This window comes from Protopterus annectens, chromosome 1.part0, assembly GCF_019279795.1.
Source record: "Protopterus annectens isolate FY-2018-M chromosome 1.part0, PAN1.0, whole genome shotgun sequence".
In the NCBI taxonomy this organism is placed as follows: domain Eukaryota; kingdom Metazoa; phylum Chordata; order Ceratodontiformes; family Protopteridae; genus Protopterus; species Protopterus annectens.
In genome coordinates this window covers 545,556,753-545,583,453 of record NC_056725.1, presented here as the reverse complement: position 1 = coordinate 545,583,453, position 26,701 = coordinate 545,556,753, and the positions used below count along the sequence as shown (strand labels likewise).

General features: G+C 37.0%; 1 protein-coding gene across 1 annotated transcript in view; it reads right to left on the bottom strand.

Moving 5' to 3' along the window:
• The window catches only part of USP34 (ubiquitin specific peptidase 34), a gene marked incomplete in the record, with an annotated part of 5,849,982 nt that overhangs the window by 416,883 nt on the left and 5,406,398 nt on the right, over positions 1-26,701 (bottom strand). Inside the window, 2 exon segments of the mRNA XM_044061224.1 lie at positions 5,454-5,532; positions 13,757-13,914. Of these exon segments, the coding sequence (XP_043917159.1) occupies positions 5,454-5,532; positions 13,757-13,914 (237 nt within the window).

Genomic DNA, 26,701 nt, shown 5'->3' with positions numbered 1-26,701 from the left:
GAGTTGTCTTTTCTGGGTTCCAGGAAAAGTCTTGAGTAGAAACCTTGTCCCTTTTCCTCTTCTGGTATAGTCTGAATAGCCTTCAATCTTAAGAGAGAGTGTACTTCCTTTTGAGCCTCTGCCCACTGATTTGCAGGTAGATCTAGCCAACCGTTTGGGGTTGGTAATGTGTGGAAGTGAAATCTGTATCCTTGGAAAACTATGTTTAAAACCCATTTGTCCTAGGTAATGAGTTCCCAGTTTTTTGTTTGCAGAGCAATCTTTCCCCCTAAAGAAGCAGTCAGTTGAGAAGTGCTTGGAAGTTTTAAAGTTGTCATTGAGACAGCTTACCATAGGGGGGAGTCTTACTACTCCCTGATTTGGAAGTAGGAGCCCCCACTGCTCAGTCCTGTGCTTACCTTGGGACTGAAGCCTGGTTGTTCTGCTGGGTCTGGGTTTGAACTGAGAAGGCCTGGAAGAGGCAGGAAAGGACCAATTTTTGGGAGGCCAATGCCTACTAAATCTTGGAGGCTGCACTTGTAAGAAATCTTTAACAGTTTGCATAGATTTAGCTTTTTCCTCCATCTTTTTAAGAACAACTTCTGCTTTGTTGCCAAACAGGCGGTCCTGATTTAAGGGAGCATACAGCAATTTAGTTTTAACATGATCTGGCAAAGATTGCTCCTTAAGCCAAGCATGCCTTCTAAGTACAGACCCGGTGACAGCTGCCCTGCAAGATGCCTCTAGTGTATCAAAACCACATTGCAAAGTATGTTTTCCAACCTGTTCAGCAGAATGCATTAAATCCTGTAAATCCTTACTTTCAGCACAATCAGGAATCAACATAATTTTCTGTTTAAGTAATCCAATAATATGCTGCTGATACTTTAACATATGAAACTGGCAATTTAAGGCCCTAATGGCCAAGATTGCAGAGGTGTATACCTTCTTACCCCATCTATCCAAGGCCCTGGAATCTCTATGAGAGAGGATAGGACTTTTGGCAGTAGTAGCCTTAATGCCCTTGGGTCCCTGTGAAATGGTTTCAGGATCCACAGAAGGGTTTTAAAAAGGAACTTGTGAGAATCATGAACCCTAATATCTATCAGGTTTTCTGGGAGCAGGAGGTAAAGAGTCAGGGGCCAAGCTAGATTCCGAAAAGGCATCGTCAACAATGTTCAGCACAGGAGGGATAGCTAAATGCCTGTGTTGAGGCAGGAGTAAGAAATCTCTAAGCCTCTTGTTAGAATCAGAGTAATCCTGGCTTTCCCAGTGAAAATGCTCCCTAAGAGTATGCAAGGTTTCACCAAAAGAAAGATCCTCTGGGAGAGAAGCAGAGGGAATAAAGTCCTCTGCATCAGAATCCTCACAGGTAGATAAGGGTAAATCATGGTCATCAGAGAAGACAGAAATTTCAGGGTCCTGGTCAGAAGCATCATAAGCCAATTCAGTCCTAGGTCTCTTAAAGGGGGAAGATTGGCTTCCCCTGATTAAAGTAATAAGGTCTTCAGCCATTCTTATCATTTGTTTTTTAGGCATAGATGCCTGACCATGTGGTCTGGGCATTGTTTTTCCTAGGCATGGTTCGAGTTTTGGGCCTTGAAGACGAAGATGACGTCGGTTTAATATGAAAGTCAGTAGGCCTGAATACACCCTCAGAAGCCAGTGCCTGCATAGCGGCTCCGAACCCATCCAAGGTAGAGACATCCGCGGGTTCCACAGTTGAAGCATCTTGCGGCATACCGGACTCCAAATGGGCCTCAGCAGAAGCCTGCACATCTGAAGTAGCGGGTATCAGGGGCTGCAAACGCACCTCACTGAGTACTGGCGAACTGGAGACTAGCTTAGAAGCGTCGTTGGCAGCTTTGGACCTAGGCGACCTGTCTCTGTCTTTATCTTTGCGTTTTTTGGGAATGTCGGTAGTCAGGTGGCTTACTGAAGACATATCTGGATAACTGAACAGAGTACCAAAATATTTAGAAGCGAAAATATACCAACGACGAATAGCTTGTGGTTTAAATAAGGCACAAAACTGACAACGAGGTATGTCATGGTCAGGGCCTAGGCAAGGAATACAGTACGAATGGAAATCTTTATGAGGTATTTACTTTCCACAAGAAATACAATTATTAACTTTTACTGACATCGGTTTAGAACAAGAAAAAGTTTCCCCATTGGGGTACTTAGCTTTAGTTGAAGACTTCGGTTCTGAAACTCAAACAAAAATTTTGGGAGCCGACCGGCACTTGCGAACTGCTTCTGCTTCGGGCACCGCACGGCAAGAAAGACTGATGTAATGGCGTCTGCTGCATGCTTTACACCCCTGAATACCTGACAGCAAGATGAGACAGCAACCGACACAGGACCCAAGACTTTGATAATCAGGCCGACTGAGGGCTACTGCAAGCAGATAACCCAAATGTGATGACTGCAACTGTGAAACACGAAGAACATCTACATTCACTTCTTATCTGACAGTATTGGGGCAAAAATGATAAAGCTTATTTTTTGATGGAAAATGTTTCTTTTCAGCCTTCCTCTCATAAATCCTGAACCCATTAATTTCCTAAAAGTGAAATCATGGCCACTGACTCAGAAAACACAGCCCAATAGAGGAAGCCATCATCCAGGCAGGTTTGAATATTGGTTTTCATCTGCTGTTTGCAGATCGACTTCTCCCATCAGCCAAATGACCACTGAAAGACTTGCATGTCGCCCGCCTACTGTCCTGTCAGTGGAAGTGCCCACAAAAGACAGAAAATATCATCATCATCCTTCTCCTGCATCTTTAAAAACCTACTTAATGGTTCACCACTCCCATGGGTACGTTAAAAAGTCCACAAGGAAGTCTCCACTTATACTAATGGCAAGGCATTCCTAACAATTCTTTACCATTGCCTCTGTAGCTAATGTAACTATGTACTTTCCTGTAGAGGTCTACTAGGCACTCCACATGCTTGCTTCCACATAGACCGAAATGAGGGTTAAAATCACTAGCTTGGCAGCATCAAGCTCACATGTCCAGTCGCCGTGCTGCTTCCCAAAGCCTGCAAGTACCACAAATGCATGTGCCAAGTGCAAATAACTGCAAATAATGCTCCCTCCACTGGGATGTGCAAGCCTTTATTAGCCACTCATCTCAACCATCCCCCCACCCAGCACCCAGCCCACTAATACAGCCTTTATCCTGGAACTCCACCCAGCCAGACTTGAGCAAGGTTTCGATGTGATACAGACGGTTTTGGGGGAAGTGCACTACATGGTTTTGAATTTCTAACTGGAACTGGTAAACAAAAGACAAACTTAAAACGTGAGGAAATTAATTTGTACAGAATGAGTGCACAGTAAATATTGAGCTCTGTATTGCAACAGCAAGCAGCTGGCCCTATTTAGGGTGATAAAGTGTTGTTCATTCTTATGTATCAGAATACTGACTCTGATGATTCAGTTTTGTAGATCCAATAATTATGACGTGGTGTTTTCTACAATGAGAAGACCACCATATTACAAGTGTAAGATAATATTGCATCTGACATTGGCATGAATGCAGAATGAGACAATTATCCTACTAAATCCACAATGCTACTGGTCTCAAGACTGTGAATCATTTTCAATCTTAGGGTCAGACTTAAAACAGGATTTTCACTTATCTCTCCTTCTGTAACACAGTACAGATTTGTAGGACAGCTCTGTCCTACAAAGAAATAAGTGGCAACATGTCCTAATGTTTTAGAATAAAGAATTGCTTTCCAATTTTCTTTCAAGTACTGAAAAAAAAGATGACACATGTCCAAATTCTTTAACACAACATGAAGCAAAATAACATTTTTATACTACACAAGCTTCATAATTTGGTTAACAAAAAAAAAGAAAATATGTCTTTTGTAGGATGAGTATGCAATACATAAAATCTCACATATTTCAGTAAGAAATGACAGTGTAGCCATCTGAAAAGGTGATAATCTTAATTTACTGTTTGTATCAGAATTTCATTTGAACACTGACTTGCAGCACTGGAATGCATATTATTCACATAAGATTTTTATACCTGGTGATGTAAAGGTGGACAGTCATCTGATCGATGTATTTCAGTCAACAGTTAAAGGCTTATTGTGGAATCTGTGAAGATTCTGAACCTTGGGAAAGGGATCTGTCCTTTTTTGCCAGTCTGTGCAGCACTGGAGTTAGTATAAATATGGAGATGTGAATAGAGGAAACCCTCCTGAAGTCGCACCACCACATGCCTTTTCACATTCAATAATTGTTTTAGCTTGCTGTGGTGCAAAAACTGCTGAACAGCACCTCTAAATATTAAAGGGATACATTTTTTACTTCATTTTCGAAGGAGAAATTCAATTTTCAAAAGTCCCATTTTTTTACACACTGACGCCACTGAGGAAACAGTAAACAATAGCCTTAGTGGCATTACTGTAGTAAAAATGTGTGCAGCCTCCACAGACTTTAATCAGTGCATGGACACAACACACATTATCCCCAAGGTAATGCCACAGTAGAAAATACTAAATTTATTTGGGACGTAGTTTAACAAAAAGTTTACAAAGCTTTTTTATTAAAAAAATACTAAACAAGTGGAAAAATGCATTGTGGCACTTGACTCATCAAATGCTGTGATGCATTTACTAACAATGGAAAATAACTTTTAATAGGCCTGGATTCTGTGAGTGTAACATAAAATATGTAACTTTGTACTTGATGCTGCCTGATGTATAACCATATCACCAATCAACAATATCTCCAAGCTACATTTTCCATAATGTCATGTGTAATGGGGGAATGGTACCCCTACCTTAATCCCACCTAGTTCTAAAAGGAAGGGGGAGTTATGGGGAATTGCAATCCCCTTACAAGTAGTACTAATAAAAATACAACTTACTGAAATCTAATTAAATACATTTATTTACAATAAACACCATTAAATTATTATATTGAAAGTGTGCTATAACAGCCATGTTTAACTTTATAAATGTATGAAATTATATAAACCTGTCAAGCACAATGAACCACTGAGTGAGTAGAAACCGCACTACCAATGCAAAGCCTCTTATTTACACTGGTCATGTGTTTTTAATAATTTTCCTGCAACAATTCTGCATTAAGAAAACTGAGTGCTGTATTTTTAGCACTGTCATGGTCACTCTTGTTAAGCAACAATAGCACAATGTGCCATTAAACCAAAATGTGTGCACGAAGTATGATGAGCAGTGCAGTGAGGAGTGCAGAAAATGGTTAAAAATTCACAGCCAGTCATCCCTACTCTGAGAATGCATGGGGTATAAATGCAAAACAGATCAGCTGCCTTGCTGGGTATAATCACTCATTCACTTTGTGAATGCATAATGCAGGAAAAAAGCATTTGGTTTTAAATATAGAAAGTCTGTTATTTTGTAAGTGACTATTTTCTCCAAACAAAGGATTTGCTTTATTTACTAATAAAGAATTCTAACAATTATTACCTCAGACATCAGAATCAGCCCTCGATTAAACACAACAAGCAGCCTATCTTCATCAGTTTCTAAAAGAATTCTGAAGGCACTGAAAATGAGGAAAAAGAGTTATTTTAACAAAAGAAAGCTAAACATATAAACATCTGCTATTTTTTTTTAATAACACATTAACAAATGTGTAAACTCACTATAAACATGTTAGTTTTCAACGATCTTCCATAAGTGTGAGAAAAAAATATGCATAATCCAGCACATGAGCCAGCATTTGGGTTTACCTTGACATTTACTCATAATGTAGAGCACTGAAGTTTATGTTAAGAAGTACTGCACAAAAAGATGGAGGAAATACCAAAGACCATTAAAAGAACATCATAAAAGAAGAATCTTAAAATGCTTACTTCTGAAGAGCAGTCAATAATAACTTCTGCAGAGAAAAAAGATGGTAAAAAATCAAGTATTATAACTTACAGAAAAAATACTAGACACCTTCAAAAGACAGCAAAGTCTAACTTACAGTAAGCATCTTACATGTCTGAATCAGAATACTTTATATCCTTGAGAAAACGTATAGCAATGGGTATCAGAAATGGAAGTGTGCCTCACTTGAAGATGAATATATACGAGCTAACCAGTAATTCTTAGAAGCAGGAATTTCTTTTTTTTCTGTGTTTTTTAGATAAAATTGTTCATAAATGCGGTTAAACTAGACTTGTCAGTATTCCTGTTCTGGAATTCTTATTTCAAGCTTAGCATTTAAAGGTCTTAAGTAGAAATACAGTTAGACAGAGTCTTCTTGGTGTTTAGTTACTGGCCTGCAGGACCAAAAGAAAATAACAGATAAATTCCTACCAAACCAGTAATCCATAACGGGTCCATCCTTATTGGGCTTTCAACTATGGAGGTCACTCTCTATTCCTTTATTCCTTTCCAATATGTTTTTCCCCCTCTATGTTTCCCAGCTCTGGAGAAAATAGTGCTAGAAAAAGTTATGTCCTAATAGAGGGGCATTCAAATGCAAAATTTTCCAAAGGGCACCAAGACTTCTGATGGCTAAGGACAATAAACTTGGAATTCCACTTGGAAACAATCTGTTTGGCTAATACCAGCCCTCCCTTCCTCAGAGTGAAGGAGATGAACAACTGTCTGATCTCCCTAAACTCTCATATCCACTTCTGGTAGAATCTGAGCTAGCAGTGCACATCCAATGTGTTGAGGACAGGGGATGAATTGGCTGGTTGAAAGACAATTGACAAACTCTTTTTGGAAAAACAAATTACGCTGACTTGGGCTTAAACCCCTGACGCATGCAAAAACCCTATATGGTGTCCTACAGGAGGGTCTGCAACTCCAAGATCCTGAATGGTGGAGGGCCACTGGGAAAAGCATGCTCCAATAAGCAAACTTCAATGCTATCAAACCAGCTGGTTCACACACGGTGATGAGCAATCATGAAGGTCAAATCTCATAAACTTGAGGGTTTCTACAATTATGAGCTAAGCTGCTTTAAATGTCTGCTTGACCAGCTTACAGCTGAGCCACAGTCACATCATCTGAAAGGTCATCAAGGGCAGAAATATCTGATGTATGCACTCAAACCATGAACACATAATAATAATAATGGAGGCCAAAGTCATATAGACTCTTACAATAGAACAGAGTGACTTGTGAACAGATTGACTGGGGCAATGCTTGGTGCTGATCCACCCAAATTAAGACAGTTCTAAAAGAACACATCTGCCTGCTGGAAAGATTCATGGCATCTAATAATCACAACGGAAACTGCAGGATGCTGTTGGTGTCCTTTTATATTCTGACTCTTAAGTTTAAGGGAAAAAGCCCAAGTGGTATTTTCTGACATCTGTTCAACCTATGTAAAACAGTTAACCACCTTGTTCTACTTCGTCCTTGATATTATTCATCTTATGTTTTTTTTTTAATGTTGAAGGCAAACACTCTGGGGCTTCAAGAAAAAGCTGAAAGGATTAGTAGAGAAGTTAGATGGAAAGGTTGTTTTGAGACTTAGTAGACAGAACAGCTAAAGGTATCTTACCCTTCACTGGTGAAAAACCTTTCAGGTGACGACTTCAGTTAGCCCAGGATGATTAAATGAAACAGATGTGGTTATATGTCTTTTCTTTCTCTGTTACATTTTATTTAACCTGCATCAGTCATTTCTGTTTCTTCTACCATAACTCTCACGTGAGAATAGGAGACTTAGATTTCAAAGTTACTTCCTCTACCATTAGCATAAGTCAGACGTCTTACCCTGACATGAATTAAGTTTTTAAAATATAAGCCTCCAGCACCACACTTCTATTCCTGGCAAAACCCACCCCAACCCCCCTTTTTGTGCTATGTTCATAGTCCTTCAAACTATACTTAGGCAGGTCTTCAGTAGTTGTAGTATAGTACAGTTAAACGTGTTGGAGATTTCTGTAATGAAGCCTTGGAGAATATGTGACCCCACAGCTGCTGATGATTTCTAGGGGAAAATGAAATAAGTAACAGCTACATACATTTATAATGACTATGACTAGAAAATAATTTGCATTAAAATTATAAAAACTACTGGTAAAAAAATGGTCTGACAAACAATGAAAATTGGAAAATATGCACATAGAAATTTGTATCTGTATTAAATAATCTGTAAGATGAACTGATATAGAATAAGTCTACATCTTTTTGAATAAGGAGAAAAGTGAGAATGACATCTTTGGCATACTGCAACACCTTCTGGGAAGTGTGGTACATATAAAAGACAAAGCAAAAGGCCTACTCAAGAAAAACCCTTTAGTGGATCACTTCAATACAAAATCACAGCGTAAAAATAAACCGTAAATTATAAAATATTATAACTTTTATGGGATTCTTTTTTCATGTTTTCTGGCTCATATGGATCAACCTAGAGCTATTCCGTATTCTGGTCATTCAAATATGATACCTAGATCAAGACTAGAAAGGTAAGAATAAAAAATCACAAGAGAAGAAAAAATAGCGAAAACCACAGACCAGTGACCAGGGATCTTCAATGGGTTTACAAGGAACTATTTTTGAGAAAAACGAACAGGTTTTTAAAGATTCTTGTATTAAAAATAGACATTTATATAAAGAGGCTCTGTATATATTGAAATTTGTTACTTTGGATCCAAAAGGAATGAATGCTGAACTTAGAGAGTTTTACTTTAATTGAAGTGTTAATTAATCTCAATTTATATTTTAATTGTTTAATTGTGTGTTATAAAGAGTGATTGTATTTCTTAGTGTTTATCCTCCTTGAAGGCATTACTGCCGAGACGTCAGAGAGAGAATAAAAAGGTAAGAATATCTGTACTTTGTGACACGTACACAGTAATACTCAAAGATAAGTAGTAGACTAAATGTAATTCGGTAAGGCTCTTGCTTCCAGGATGAAAACAGCTACAGATATCTGAAAGCAGGCCTGCACACACCTTTAAGTGTTTGAGCTGAACCACTCATGGGCTTGAAAGCCTAGGGCAGAAAAGAAAACTGTAACTGGGGTTTCAGTAAAAAGTCTAACCAGGTAATCAACCATATGAAATGTGAGAACCTACTACAGAGAGTCACGAAACACAGAAACTAAAGAGCTGAAAAAATGGACTTGTATATACTAAGTCTGAGCTGTACATTTCTCAGGATATTCCTTTTCTCCAAGGAATGGCAATCACAGAGTTGGTATATATAAGCTGGGTGTGGGTGGGGGCAGGACTATCTTATCATCCTGCAAAAAAGAAGTTTAAAGTAGAGCAGCAATGTTCAGGATTCACTCTTCTCCTGAGTTTCTGACCTTTTCTTTTCCAGTCTGTCACCACTCAACATTACGAGAGCTAACATTTTGATGGGGAGCCATCTGTACAGTAAAAGCCCACAAGACACTCAGCACTGGGTCTGGAACTGGCCAGTTTACTCTAAGGGGGCTGGAATGTTTGACTTGGTCTAGCCTTTCTTGAAATATCATGAACTACACTGACTACAACTAACACAAAACTAAGTGTCAAGATGTACGACACTTTTTTGACAGTGTTATTACGAGATCTTTTAAGCAGGCAAAAGCTGATGACAGTTTTTCAAAAATGCACCAAATACAACTTTCTTAGTAATGTGAAGGAGGTTGGTAAGTGACATTATAAGACTCAAATCAACAATTCTAATGGCTCTCATTAAAATCATTGTTGGTAACATGCACATTATGTGGTAATGCTTTGTTCACATGCTAAATATACATCAACCTGTATCTACAGTGGATATAAAAAGTATACACACCCCTTTCAGAATGCCAGTTTTTTGTAATATAAAAAAATGAGACCACAATAAATTATTTCAAAACTTTTCCCACCTTTAATGTGACCTTTAACCTGTACAATTCAATTGAAAACCAAAATAATCTGTTGGGAGGAAAATATGAAAAATAAAAAACGTACAATAAGATGGTTGCATAAGTGTGCACACCCTTAAACTAATACTTTATTGAAGCACCTTTTGATTTAATTACACATTCAGTCTTCTTGGGTAGGAGTCTATCAGCATGGCACATCTTGACTTGGCAATATTTGCCCACTCTTCCTTGCAAAAGCGCTCCAAATCTGTCAGATTGCAAGGGCATCTCTTGTGCACAGCCCTTTTCAGGTCACCCCACAGATTTTCTATTGGATTTAGGTCTAGGCTCTGGCTGGGCCATTCCAAAACTTTAATTTTCTTCTGATGAAGCCATTCTTTTGTTGATTTGGATGTATGCTTGGAGTCACTGTTGTGTTGAAAGGTGAAATTCCTCTTCAGCTTTCTAACAGATGCCTGAAGTCTTTGGGCCAAAAGAGAGTGGTATTTGGAACTGTTCATAATTCAAGCCCCAGTTCCAGCTGAAGAAAAGCAATCCCAAAGCATGATACTGCCACCACCATGCTTCACCGTGGGGATTATGTTCTTTTGGTCATGCAAAGTGTTGTTTTTGTGCCAAATATACCTGTTGGAATTGCGGCCAAAAGGTTCAGCCTTGGTCTCATCAGACCACAACACATTTTCCCACATGCTTTTGGGAGACTTGATGTACTGTTTTGCAAATTTTAGCCGGGCTTGGATGTTTTTCTGTGTAAGAGGAGGCTTCCGTTTTGCAACCCTACCCCTTAGTCCAGACATATGGAGAATACAGGAGATTGTTGTCACATGTAGTACACAACCAGTACTTGCCACAAATTCCTGCAGCTCCTTCAGTGTTGCTGTAGGTCTCTTGGTAGCCTCCCTGACCAGTTTTCATCTTGTCTTTTCATCAATTTTGGAGGAATGTCCAGTTCTTTGCAACGTCACTGTTGTCCCATATTTTCTCCACTTTTTGATGACTGTCTTCCATGGTATATCCAATGCTGTGGAATTTTTTTGTACCCTTCTCCTGGACTGATTCCTTTCAACAATGAGATCTCTTTGATGCTTTGTAAGCCCTCTGTGAACCATGCCTTTTGCTGTAGCAGGCAACTGAGTAAATGTCAGGAAAATCCTACTAGGACAGCTGAACTTTATTTGGGGTTAATCAGAGTTTTTCACTTCAACTGACGGTAGGTGTGTACCCAAGAAGACTGAATGTTGTAATTAAAAGGTGCTTCAGCAAAGTATTAGTTTAAGGGTGTGCACACTTATGCAACCAGCTTACTGTATGTTTTTTATTTTTTATATTTTTCCACTAACAGATTTGTTTTTCAACTGAACTGTACAGGTTATAGATCACATTAAAGGTGGGAAAAGTTTTTAAATTATTTATTATGGTCTCATTTTTTATATCACAAAAACCTGGCATTTTAACAGGGGTGTTGCACACTTTTTATATAAACTGTACTTTAACAACAAAAAAGATCCTTCTCCAATTAAAACCTACAGCCCTAGAAGATGACTCCCTACTTGCAGAATACTTCAAAATAGCTGCCGAATCAACTGCATATCTTGTATCAATTCTCATTAATTGGGCTACTGTAGAATCATATGTCCCCTCCATTTGGATATGAACTTTTTTATTCTGTCACTCCAGAGAGGTGGCGACGAGCAACAGATCCATCCAAATTCAGGACAACTGCCATTCAGCTACCTCTGTCAAAGATCCTAAAAGGAAGTATCCATATCCAATATCTACATTACTTCATAGACAATGATTTTTCACCCACATATCATGGTCCGCCCATACCATTAAATGGTTTAACAGCTATCTGGGCACTAGAGGTCATTGAAAGAACGGTAAACTTTCATCTCTACCTATCATAAACCATACACATAACACCTCATAGAAAATAACCAATTTTCAACCAGACATCATGGCTTCCATCCATACACTGTACTGATATCATTTTACTCACATTCCTAAACACTTTTACTCAAAGAAGAAATGAAGAATAACTGGTCTCTAAAATATTCTTAGACCTTTTCAAGGCATGTGACACAGTTTCACATCATAAGCTGCTAAACGCACTGGCTGATGTCTCAGACTGTAGCATTAAGTGGTTTAACAGCTATCTAGGTAATACAGCTCACCATAAAAAATAGTAAACTGTCATCATCTCCAACTATCACAAACCACAGACATTCCCAGAGTTCATTTTTGAATTTCTACTCTTCATTTATCAACTAACTATGGTCCATATCAGGTCAGGTAACCCTTATTCAATATGCGGATGACTCCACCCTTATCTATTCTGCACCAACTATGTCAGAATTGCAAGCCACTGCACAACAATTCTACAACTCCACTGAAAACTAGCCAGACAAACCTCAAGTACTATTTAAACCTTAAAGAAAAAAATTGAATGCTTTTAACTCCGAAGTCCATACTTCTTAACTGCCCAGATCTTCACAGAATGTCCAGAATTTGGCCTCGGACTGTTGGTCTACTCCTCTTAAAATACGTGGTTTTCTGGCAGCTCAGTGAAAATTGATGTCACTAAATAATAACATCTATCTGGGTTTCAGACTTCATATTCCTCATAAAATGCATGCTGCTTACTTTTCATTTTAACAACTTTCCAAGTTTATATTTAAAATTTGTATCTGATTTTGGGCATTTGCCCCATTATTTTGGCTTTGTCCTGATTTAGTAAGATTACAGGTTGAGAGGTATTGCTTAACTCCCTTTCTAACTGTAACAGTACCTTCACCGTCACTTCCTTGCAAAACATCCAAATAAAGTTGCTAATCAGTACCAAACTACTAGGAGTTACTACAGATGAATGTTTTAAATTCGACATTAACATTCAGAATGCCACAAAAAAACATAAAAAAACTAGGACTCCTGTACAGTGCAAGGCTCTATCTTACTAAACATGATTATCTGGCTACAGCATTTTTCTACTTACTACAAAACCTGCTGCATTTCCTCCATTTTCACAAACCTATATTCAAATCAAATAGCCAAGCTTAAATAACCCAATTATAAAACTGCAAAATTTACTGCCAGTCTCCCCAAAAACTCCAACCACTGCACAGCTATCTGAACACTACACTGAATGGAATCCCCTTTAATTTCAACCAGTTAAAAACTGCGCAAAACTCTCTACTGATCAAATAAATACCCTTTCTTAAGTTCACTCATTCAGTGGTATGCGCTCCCCAAACGACTCAGATGCAAAGAAAAACACTTTACATGTACTCTAAAATCACAATATTATTGTGGTGATGCTCTATATTATAGCTATGTTGTCAAACTCTGGAAAAGTATTCCATCTATACTTGGGCAGCTAAAATGTCACCAAGCCTTCAAAGCAAAATGAAGAAATTTAGTAATCAACATCTAGCTACGCTCCTCGTCTCTTGGTTAGTCTACTAAGTCAACCAATATCGAATATATCACTTTCTCAGTTCTACAGTCACAATTTAAAATACTCTACTGTTGTGAGAGGTTGCCTAGCTTGCATGTCCTGTTAATATCTCCCAACTAATGCTGTGTAACTTGATAGGAAATTTTGCTACATAGCTCTCTAGGTATAATATTATTTTTCAGCTTTCAACAGCTTTTATTTATGTTGTCATATTTTCTTATTCCAACTAAATTTCACTTGGTTTTCTAAGCAACCGCGGAATGATGATTTACTGCCATAACTATGAATACTGTTTTTATCAAATCTGTATATATTTTCACAACTGCAATTATTATCTATGCATTCAACTTCATATGCTATTATTTTTATGTAGCAGCTACAAGGAAAACCTATATATGTTCTGTTATACTTTTTGGTGCTTATCTCCCTCGGCCACTACCAAAAATGGGACCTGCACAACGAAGTTGCTCTTTCCTGATAAATAAATGAAAGGATCATTAGTACCTAATTAAAGTCGTCCAGCAAGAGCGTCCATCCAGACAGCGCAAGTAGCAATTAATGGTAGTCTTCTTAAACTGCTTTATGTCTTCTAATTCCTCCTCTTTCATATCTGGCCTCTGAGCTACGAAAAGCTGCATCAAGTTGAACAGTTCTTCTACTGCCTAACATAAAAGAAAAGAAAAAAAACAAAACAAACAATTAGTATGAAGTTTTAATGAAAAAACATAACCAACTGTATCGGGGATGTGTTAGGTTTAGGAGCATTACTTTAAACTATCACCTGTGAAATAATGCCAGGGATATAAAACCTTAAGGTAATACTCCAATGTCATCTGACTACAAAAACACAGATGTTTTCATAAAATTAAGATCTAGGGTAAGTGAACAGATTTGTAACAACTAAGGTGAATCTATAGTTTAGCAGCTCAAGCACAGGAACATTGCTCATCTAGAGACTTGAAGGATATCAATAACAGTCAGTACTTCCAATCTCTCATAAAAGTATCTACTGATTTCATACAGATATCTATGTTATTATGATGTTTTATATATAGAGAAAGTTATTCAATACTCTAAAATTACAATGACTAACCATTATGGTCAGCCAAAAGTATGCATGTAAATGCAGTAACAACAACCTGAAAGAGACGGACAAAAAACAAAAAATGAAACACTTGCCTCAGAACCATAGCTGGCTCATCTGACACCCGGTGCCTCTAAGTTAAGGTGCAAACAAAAAAGGTACATTCTCTTCTCTCCTAAAGAAGAGCACCAAGTCCATGTCATGCCTTCACACTCTACATGCAGAGAAAACAAAAATAGTCCATTCTCTGATCTGGCACTCTACTCTTTTCTTCTATGGAGGAGCACCAGATCTTATGAGTCCTCCCCTCTCGTCTGCATGAGGACCAATAATGGCTCTGCTAATTGCGCCCCCTAACAACTTGCATCTGGGGGCGGTACCCCCCCCCTCTGCCCCACTTTAACTATTCTTCTGAATGCCTGACATATAGAAAAATCAAGCCAAGATGCTAGATGAAGAGGCTGTCCAGACTCAAGGGAACCATATGACTATAAAAGCCTTCCATTGCAGATGGCCTTTTCATACTGTACATCAGCTGATATGATGAGCACATACCTGTTAAATATGACTTCACCAGTAATGGATGTGAAGAACAGTAAGAAAAGAAAACTAAAATGCTCTGGGAGAAAAGAGTTAAAGAAAGAGCAAAAGATATAGGTTCAGGAGACAGAGTCCTGTTAGAGGAAGGTGCCAAAGCAGGTCTGACTTCATAAATCATAGTCTAATCAATAATGCTTGGTGAAATTCTGACATGAAACTACAACAAAGAAGTCCACCAAAAAATAAATTCTTGAAGTAAGCACTGAAACCAGCTATACGTCTGATGGAGGTGTAGCTTTTGTCAATAACATTTTCCAGAACAATTTCTAGCTACCTGATACTAAAAAATGCAGTTAATCCATCTGAAAGTTTTCTCATCTTCAACAAGACCTTTGTTACCTGTAGTGGGAGACCATAACTAGCCTGCCTTCTTGAACTCATGCACCCTCTTAGATGAAACTGCAATAAAAGGATAAGGGATTGTTTCCTCTCTAATTCTACCCTGTAAAGAAAACAGAAGGATGAATGAACAAAGATAAATGTTCTGACACTACATTTGATATAAAATATGGGCAAGTCCAACAGTACACCAGATTGTTTCAAAGACTGATAAGGGTTTATCACAGATGGACAGCAATTCAGAGAACAAAAGTAAAGGAGATTGATAGCACAAAAATCACACCATCTTTGAGAAGTGGTTACTTTAACAGTAAATCATAACATTTAGGTTTTACCCACCTTCTCTGTGTTCATTCTTCACAGATATTTCACCTCTGTACCTTGGTTCTTATGAAGACTTGTACTACACACATGATGTGCTCCGCAAGCGGGTAGTGCACAAGTCTACCATGTAAAGTCAGCACTGCTATGAGCTTTCCTTTGTTCGTTGAATTCATTAAAAGCCTTCTGAGGGACTTCTGATTGCAGTAAGCTAGATGTAACATTAACAGATAAAAAAGACAAACTAAACTGAAGTACCACAAGGAAGACAAAAATGACTGAATTTTCTCAGCAGGAAGGAAAAGGGGTAGTAGCAATTTCTTTATAGTGAACAACCCTCAAAAATATCTGTTATGGTAACTATGCTTTCATACAAGTTTGCTACCTTTTCTGGGAAGGACCAGTGAAACAGTGAATTATAATTTGGGTAGTCTGTTAAGTGTTACCCAAGGAAGGACAGTTATAAAATCCCCTGAAGCAAAAGCATGCCAAAAAATTGTCCTTTATAGAAACACCGTGAAGCAAAGTCATGTCAAAAACTGTCCTACCCTTGGAGTGTGCAGAGCACTTCTACATTTTGCGAATGTGAGAAGTCCATACTGTAATTTTTAAAAAGTACTCCATAGGCACCCTTGTTAAATAACAGTGCTGATGTATCTGCTACCCTAACTGAATAAGCAGTCTCAATGTCTTGAATATGCTTAAAGTATTTATCACGACAATAGACAAAGCTCTTAATGCCATACATTTAGAGAGAGTCTGACAACTGGCTGGCCCTCTCACTCTTTCTTAAGAGGGACAAAAAGCGGACAAGTCTTTCAGAAATAATTAGACTTTGTACAGCAGAAAAGCAGACTACAAACATCCAACAGATGAAAACAGTGTTCTCAGTCATTATTGCTTAACATCACTTTGGTAGCCTGTAAACTACCGATGGCATATATGATAGGTCTGTTTTTAATATCAAATAAGGATGACTGCACACAAGGGCATGGAACTCAAAGTCTTCTGCCAGAAGTACAACCACAATGATTAATCAACTTCCAAGAGAGAGAATTTAAATCTGCTAGTTCAAAAGAAAGTTGAGAGATCATTTAAAACAAGTTCAAATTCCAAGGTATGCAGAGGCGCCTTGTTGGATATCTTAAGGAAAAGACCCCCTTAAAGAAAGTCTTACTAGAAAAGTGAGATGTCTGTAGGATAGCTGATAGACAGGTACAGACTACAAAAACAAGTGCTTTAACAAAAGCATAAGAGTAATTCAAATATGTAGTTTAAAGACTCTACAAATCCTTACATGGGGTAACGTAAAGGACCCAACACTTGTATCACAGAACATGGAAGAGATTCCATTTCTGTAAGCAAAATGTCTCGTATTAAGCCTTTATAATTTTTTTAACATATTTAATATTTGGGAGAAAAGCAGCATTCTCAAGAACATTTCTAACATCCATGCTGACATGTTCAGAGTTTTTGAAGCTGGAATGTAGACATTTGTATTCCTGTTTTGTCAGCAATTACTTGTTTAGATATAATGGGTACAGGGGAAGGGAGCTACTTTACATGGTTGACATTTCACAAAGCCAAACACCATATGGCCAAGACCATATCATCGACTTTTGAAATGTCGATGATGTAAAAAAAAAAAAAAACACAACAAACAGTAACCTAAACATTGCTAGCAGGGGGGCAGGCCCCCCCCACCGAAACTTAACTATACCAACTCAGAGATCGCATTATAGTGTGGAAGATGGAAATCTTTCCATTCTGCACTGTACGGAGATGCCCGTTCCGCATGGTCGACATTTCAAAAGTCGATCATATGGTCTCGGCCATATGGTCTTCGTCTTTCTAAAATGTCGTCGACCATGTGAAGGGGACCCAGTGGAAGACACGTATGGCTCATTAATAGTGAAAAATAAGGTTATCAGGGGAGAAGGACAATATCAAAATCAAAAAGGCATGATACTATTTCGTTTAGAAAATAATGTTTAGGTAAAAAGGAAGAAAAACAGTGTATATTAGTGTCTCGTTCCACTGAAAGGAAAAGGCAACTGCGTTCAAAGCTAAATTGTGAGGGATCAAGGTTGGAAAGAAGCAAGTTAAATTTAATATAATGCTGTGATCTCAAGTTATTGGAGTGGGGAATGCAGAAGTATAATGATCACATATTTAGATAATCTCCCCTGTTCCTGCATGTCTGGATGTCTACAGTAATATCACTGGTTTAAACTATAGACAAGCTTTTTTAAGCACACATCTTTGGAGAATAAGACAACACAATGAAAGTCATGAAAACTGGCAGCTATCTTCTATTTGCTAAGTGAACCATTTCAAAAAATAGTACAAGAGCATACAGCACTCAAAAAAAAACTGAAATTTTTCTGTTGTGCAAGAGAAAATGGAAGAAACCAACTGCATTCATTTTATGAATGTACAAATAAGCAACTGGACTAGTATTCCTCAGCAGAGTTTGCTAATAGAAAGGGCAAATTGTGCCTATGATGCCAAGACCTAGAGTAGTAAAGATGTAGTCATATCAAGCAGAAGGAGCTAATCTTGAGATAACTGTGGAAGGGTAAAGGCCGTATTTAATTGGGGACCCCTTCGTGTTCATGAAAATGATTACTCACTGTATTTCAGGCAGAAGAAAAGCAAGTTTACCAGTGAAATTCAAGACGCTATATTCCAGCTGTTTTCAGAATACTTTTTTTTTTCAGAAGGAGCAAAGATATTCTTAGATACAGATCAGGAGGGGAGGATATAAAGTTTATCCAGCAAAAAGTGAGTCAGGAAGCTGAAAGGGATTCTGCTAATGGTTCCTCTGACAATAGCACAGCCCACAGACAAAACCTGCCAATAAAACCAAAGGAAAATGGTTAAGTGATAGAAAAAAAAGCACAGGAGCCAACAAGGAACACCCCTGGATTTAAACCAAAGACCAGTGCTGGGCAATTGAGATGATAAATTGTTCTTTGTGAGTTCTTCAATTACACATTCCTACTGTACCTACATAATAGTCCTATATATTTATCAATTATATTACCTCATCGTACCTATGTATTAGTCTTAATATAGATCAGGAGTTTCTCTGATCTCTTGTCTCTTAATACCTATGTATTAACTATCAAAACTTGTAACATTTTCTCTGTTTATAAGTATGTAAACTAATGTCAATGTGGGAACATTTTCTCTGTTTATTAGTATGTAAACTAATGTCAATGTGGAATTTATAAGTATGTAACTATTGTCGCTGTGGAGCTTTTCTCCCCGGGCCTCCGCTGAAAATGGACATGTATCCAGTCGGATTTTCCCGGTCAACAAATGTAAAAATAAAATAAAAAAAAAAAAATAAAGCAGCATGCCAGTAAAATCTGTAAGTAGTGAACTGTACAGGGATAATTCCATAAGATGCAGTTTGGACATGAGAACTGTCTGTCTAAGTAGTGGAGGAAAGAAGGGAAAAATGACTGGAAGATTGTGGAATGATTTAAACTGGATGTATGTAGTCTGTAAAGTATAATTTCTTGCTCTTGTCATTAATATTTGTAAGACTAATGAAAGATTTTAAGAAGAAACTAAGTGAAAACAAGAAAATGGGGGTGGGTAAGGACTTTTTTTAAACACCTTTATTAAATTATTACTTAAGACATAAGCACATATAATTTCCAAAATAATTCTAATACCTCTATAGGATCTCTGGTTATTTTTCTTGTTATAGGATTCCTAAGTTTGTCGACAACCCTTTCTACATTCTTTTGCCCGAGTCATTGTGATAAAAGTTTTTGTGCTCTGGAGTTATCAAAAAATAGTTATGTAACATTTTTAAACTCATGCATATTACCCAAATACTCCCTTATTTTCTCTTTAGCATTCTGCAGTTGCTCCTTTTGTTCTGAGTTTCCCTGCATTCTGCGATACATAATTTAGCAAACTGTCAGCCCCTCTAAACAGTTACCATTACTGACTAACCACATCTCTTTACTTATTTCTAACCTATTTATAAACTCCATTTTCATTTTGGCCCATTCAGTAGCTATCACTACTGAAGAAATTTCTATCTTCCCTAATAACTCTAAAATAATTCTGACTACTCATTCCTTAAATTCCTCTCTTTTTAACTGGTACATAAGAAAATGTCAGTGTCTCATTTTTATTTAATTACCATGTATTTTTATTCAAACTGTTATTTGTGAATAATCAGAAATAGTTCTGAATCTGTACTATAGCTTTCAATTAAATACACATGCTCCTGTGAAATAGAATTTCTATTCAGACTAGCCCAGTTACTGTACCTTTGGGGAACAATAAACACATTTTTCTGAGTTAATACTACTGAATTCAACACTAAATATTTTCTTATATTATCCCTTCTTGGTCCACCTAACACACCCACAAAATTACAAATCAAGCTTCAGTAATCTATAAGTAATATTCCATTCTGAAAGCTTATTTCTTCCAAAATGTTAAGTTCCATAACAGCATCTTTTGTTGGAATACATGCCAGTATAATACTCATTCCTTGCCAACAGCCCCTTACTACCACAAACCTACCATTACTAACTGCTCTTCTATCACTATTAACTCCCTCTAGCACTTAGTACTATTACTCTTCTTTTCCTTTGTACCAAATATTCTGCTGACTAGCCAACCTGAAATCCTTTCCTTGTCAAATTCACAAGGGAATTTCTATCCAAATGTGCCTCAGGCAACATTGCTATTTGCACCATACATTTCTTAAAATAATTTAATACTCTTTCTTTTTTGTCTATAAGTAAGGTTTCCCTTGCTAAAGTGCATCTTTAAGCCTTAGCCCCCCCCCCCTCCCTTACTGCTGTCGGTACTTATACTTATCTTACTTATTTCTATTCCTCACCCAGATGTGAAAAACGGCGTGAATATTTTCAGACATTAACTTTTAGCCCCAAGAAAAAAATAAACTAGCTGCCTTTAAATGAAATTAAACTACGCACTGTACTATTAAATGCACTACAGTATTAAGCCTGCCGGGGAAGCTACTATTTCAGATTCACTGCCTACAATTTCTGGATTACTTTTTTCACTGAACTGCTTGCCACTGCACCATTAAACCTTTCAGTTCTCTTAGCAAAGAGTACTCCGAACTCTCACGATTAACTGCTTGGACCTGCAGAAAGTTTATTGACAATGAAAAAAACAGCAAACAACTTTGCAGGAACCATTGCATATTTCACTTAGAACACAATACACAGAGTTTTCCTGGCCAGCTGCCTCCAACTATAGACTTCATTCATCTCACTGACACCATTTGCTAATAGAAAAAACATGCTAATGAACAATTCAGATACAGAAAACTCAGCATTTGTCATGCCTTTTGTCATTTTATCTCATCTTTCAAGCATATTTGTTTAAAAAAAGTCCATTCACCCTTTTAAGTGCAAGTGGACAAGAAATAAATTATTACCTTAACTCTACATATAATAAAATCAGTTAGCTTTTATACCCCACCACAGAAGACTAAAAATCACATTACATTAACCTTGAAAGCTTTTGTCCAGCTTTCTTCATCTTGATACAATGCAAAGCCTATATATCTTAAAAACTAAGAAAAAGTACTGGTGTACTTCAGCATTTTTAACATACACAGCAGTCACTGAAAAGACCCCCCCCCCACGCACACACACATTTAATATACTCCTGACTGCACACTGTGCAAAATTTGCAATATAACAAGCAATTTAATCATGAAATGTTTTATACAGATATTAATAAAAACAAAAATCATTTTACTCAGCTCTCCCTTTAGTGTTGTCCTTCTAAACATTAAAGACAAAGTGGGGTATATGTTTTACAGTCCATCCAAGTTTAACAAGTCAACACATTTCCAGTCTTTCTCAGCCAATTGTTGCAAATGTGATGCTTTATAGTTTTCCATTTATTCAATAATTTCAGTGTTGCTGGTCTTCTTCCTGATCATCTCCATCTCCCATCAACAGACTGTGGTTAAAAAACAATGTATTCCTAATTCTTCTAGTGAACTTCTGTACTTTTTTCTGTCTCTTGAGCAATGTCTCTCTATGAGCTTTGTTAGACTGAGAAGCAGAAATCCTTCTGCTTACTGGCTCACTCTTTGTTAGACTAACTTTTTTTTTAATTTCCTCCTTAGCCTTCTCTGCATCAAAACACATCTTTGATCCTACAGGAAATATATTCTGAAGACAACTGAATATAGCAGCTTGAATCTCACACGTCTCTCAAAAACTCCTTGACTGCTGGGATACATTTGCTTCTCTTCAGTATGGTGTACAAGTGAATAATAATTTCCCACAAACTCACTGTTGTCTCCAATTTTAATACATGTGCTTTCTGACACAATTTTTGTCAGGATCAACTCTTTCTGCTGGTATGACTGCATCTCTACTAATATATAAGTGGTCTTGGCTGCTTTCTCATGGACAGATTTCGGATATACATATGGTGTGCCCTTTCAATTAACAAATCCTGCTCTGGAAAACCAATCCAGCTGATTATTTGTACTTTCATAACATGAACATAGTCTTCACTCTCCAGTTTCTCTGATATAGCAGAAAATCTGCAGTCTTATCTGCATGTGCTGTCTTCTAACTCCATTATTTTATGTAACAGCTCTTCTTGAGAAGGCTCATGCTCAGCTAAGCCTTGCCTTCAGTTCAATCTCCAATTTATGCAGTTTGATAAGGTGTTACAGTATTAGAATCTCAAGAAAATGGTATACCAGCTTACAAAATCTTCCTTGAATAGATGTGGGAACACTGAGGCATAAATACCAGCTGGACACACAAAGGAATAAAAGCTGAAGATAGCCATATATTTCATCATTGACTGGCTAAAAGGGCCTCTTTCAAGACAGATTACAAATCTGTGATACCTGTACAAAATTTCTCTTGCTATCAAAAGCACAACTAACAATATAAATGTTCATTTAATCTACTGAAATTAATTCTTCTAAAAAGGCAGATGTAAACTAGTTATACGAAGTAACCTTTAGAAAATATACTGTCAGTTTGTTACTTTGCTCAAACTGAGCATGAAAATCTGTTAGCTAAAGGTCAGCAGAATAGAATGCAAAGTCAATAAAGCGAACACTAAATTCGACTCAAGTAAAACCACACATCACAGTCCTTGAATATTCTGTTAGGAAAATATCATAAAGGTATATGTATAAGATATTCCTATCTAATATATATATATATATATATATATATATATATATATATATATATATATAGATAGATTCACTTTACATGCTCGACATGTTAAAACGTCAAAATTCATATGGCCGAGACCATATAATCAACGTTTTAAAATACTGAACGGATTAAGCGGAGATGTCCATACAGTGCTGAATGGGAAATTTTCCCTTTTCGTTGCTGTAGTGCAATCTCAGAACTGGTATATTTAAATAGCAGTGGGGGGTGTAAGCCCCCCTGCAAAAACATCCTAGAAATTTTGTGTGTGTGTTGTTTTTGCTTTACAGGTCCGATGTTTTAAAATGTCGATTATATAGTCTCAGCCATATGAATTTCGACATTTTAAAACGTCCAGCATGTAAAGTGGATCCATATATATATATATATATATATATATATATATATATATATATATATATATATATAGTTTTCTATCAGAAAGTAGACATTTCTAAAGCTGTACAAAGTACATCAATCATGGATAACTGAAACAATGTGTATGTAGGGGACAGAAACACCCTACAACATAGTTTTGCGTGTTTGTTTTAAGTTAAAAATAGGATGGGGGTTGCAAATTTTTTTTTTTTTTGAGTGTTTTCACTGAAGCAAAAAATCATGAAAATATGACACAGGTTCAAATGGAGATGAGAAAAAGGAAATGCACAAGAGATCAGCCTGCCAAACATTAACATGTACGTAGAATCTAACAGATGTAAATATACATTCAAAATAACTGTCACACATAATAGCTGGAAGTAACAGACCTCTATTATAATGACTACTCTGTCCATATTACCATTGAATGTAAATGGCCTTATAGGTACAGGCAAAAAGCAAAGTACTGAATTCTATTCAGAGTGTGGAGTACAAACAGAAATGTTGCAGGAGACAGATCTGGATGGAAATGAATATGAAAATTCAACAAAGAGAAGGTTTCAGGATGGACATTCTTCAAAACATCAGGGAAAAATGAAAAGGGAAATAATAATATTGATTGCTAGAGGGTCTCCAAAAGTCACCAAACAGGAAAAAAACAATAATGGCAGATTTGTTGTAGTAAAAGATTATTGGCGGGGGGAAGAGGATTACACTGGCATATATTTCTATTCTAACTAAACTGCTATTGTGGAGCTGAAGAGAATTTTTGTGAGAAATCATCAGACTTCAGCAGGGAAAATTATTTATGGCTGAGAACAGAAACTTGATTTTCAAGAGTAAAGCTGTTTCAAGGGAGATCTACAAGAGAATATATAAAACAAGAGGGCATATTTCTGACGAAATATATTAGAATGTGTGATTATGAAGCTATGAATTAAATAGTAGGAACTCAGACAGAATTTACATATTATTCACCAAAATACTGGCTACACTGGATAGAAATAATATCTCACTGGAACATGTGCATTTAATCAAACACCTTAACACACATACAATGACTACTTCAGAGCATGCAGAGATAAAAACTAAGATAAAGATGGAGGGTAATAATATAAAAATGAGAGACTGTTATTTTCCTCCCTACCTGTTAAAAAGAGAGGAATTTAAGGAATGGGTAAGCGAGAATGATTCAAGAATAACTGGGGAGCAAAGAAACTTCCAAAGTGATGGCTAGTGAGTGGGACAAAATGAAAACAGAGTTTAAAAACTGGGAAGAAAAAAGAAAAGAAAATATGCAAGTAATAAGAATTATTTAGAGAGGAGCTTGACAAAGGTTCAAGTACAATCTCAAGCAACTATTTTGATAATAACTGCACAGCACAAAAACTTTTAGCACACTGACTTCGACAACATAAAGTAGAAAAGACTGTTGACAAACTTAGGGAGACTGTGATAGAAAAACAGCCAGAGATCCTATACAGGTATTAGAGATATTTTATGAAAATCTGTGCAAAGGAATGGAAAGAAAAGGCAAAGATATAAATATCTGTGGAAGACTACAAAAAGGCTAGAGGAAAATGAGGCTCAACAATGGCTAAGACAAGAAGCAATTAAATAAGAACAGTGATGGATAATCAGTCAATCACAGAAGTCTCCAGGTACAGACAGTATTCCTGAGGAAATTTGGAGGGAAGAAAGTGATAATAATCTGGAAGGTTTTAACAGTATTTTAAAATGGGGGGTCCAGCATCTTATAACAAAGCTATGATGGCTTTATTACCCAAAGAGGGTAAATACCCTTCAGACTCAGCTTCATATAGATCCATTTCAGTGTGTTAACATAATGGCAAAGGTGCTGGTAAAATTTACAGATATTGATCAAAATGGCTTTGCAGAGGAAAGCAAACATTTGACAACATTAATAGAACAATGTAGATCCAGTGGTAAGCAAACTGCTCCTTTATTTGCTTTACATTTAAAACCACTGGCAAAGAAAATAATGGACTCATACATTCAAAAATATACGTGGCATGGTAGTCAAGAAAAAGTAAACTCTACTTTACATGATATTTTGTACTTGAAGAATCCAGAAAAGGAAATCCTGGTGTTATGGAACATTTTGAGACAGATTCAGGTCTTTTTGAAATAAAAAAAATCAATGAAGACAAAACAAAGGCTATAGCAGTAAACTACATACCCAGATAAACAATAAACAAACAAACAAAACATGCTGGAGGGATAGGTTCCTGACCCAGAGACCCCCCAGACTCTGGAATAGATTGCCCATACATGTCAAGCAGAGTGCCTCTTTGGTCCTCTTCAAAAGGAACATTGACGATTGGATGGGAGAAAGGAAATTCACCCCGGGGATCACGTCAGTTGCCCTGCTAGACAGGGGTCCAGGGAAGTAAATAGTGTGGGAAGAAATAGCCAGGGAATTGTTATGGCTAGGCTTGTATAGACCCTAGGGCTGATAGCCTAGTACCAACCTATGAACCTATAAGATATGAATTCGTTCAGCAATACCCACATTCAAGGAGACATGGTAAGATGAAGTATTTAGGTGTACAGATTAAACAGGATTTTGTTACAGCAGCTACGGATATGTGGGAAGAGATTAAGCAAAAGATAACACAAAAAATGAGAAACTGGAAGCTCTTGATTATGGATATGGACAGCAAGATATGGACAATGAAAATGATTTTAGTTTCTTTAGTTTTATATACAAGTCAAGCATATTTTTATCCACCAGAGGAGAAGTCATGGATTATGATAAAGAGTTGAAGGAATTTGTGAGGGAAAGAGGGCAAGAGTTAAGTTGGGTAAATTGCTCCCTTCCCACAAAACAATGTGGATTAGGATGATCTGATCTGAAGGGATACTTTAGAGCTTTAGAGTTTAAGTTCATATACATAACACAAACAGAAGTTATAAATCAAAGTGGAAAAGGATGATAATGAATCGAAGAGAAAACCAAAAAATAAAGAGGGAGTAGGATTGTGACTGTGGTCCTTAAGAAGAATAACAAAACATACAGAATATTATATTCATAAAGTATACATATCCTAAGAAAATACAGTTGTGTACACTTAACATAAATGTAAATGTTCGAGTGTATTCACTGTTGCAGTCATTACATTTGGGTAATCTGCTGGCAGGTTGCCCTCAGTCGGCCTGATTAACAAAGTCTTGGGTCCTGTGTCAGTTGCTGTCCCTTCTTCCATGACGGCAGGGGTATAAAACATGCAGCCAACGCCATTACAGCAAAAAAAAAAAATAAATTAAAAAAATATATATATATATATATATATATATATATATATATATATATATGGTACTTATGTATTATCGCAACCACATTTTCAAGCGAATGGTGGTTGCTTTCCCTTGTGTCAACTGGGACCGATTAAGTATGAGAAAACCTCAGACGCACGTTTTCTTTAATGCGTTCTTGTTTTTAGGAAGGTTTCTCACTTCAGATGAAAAAAATTAAGGTTTGAAATAATAGGTTTCCCCATT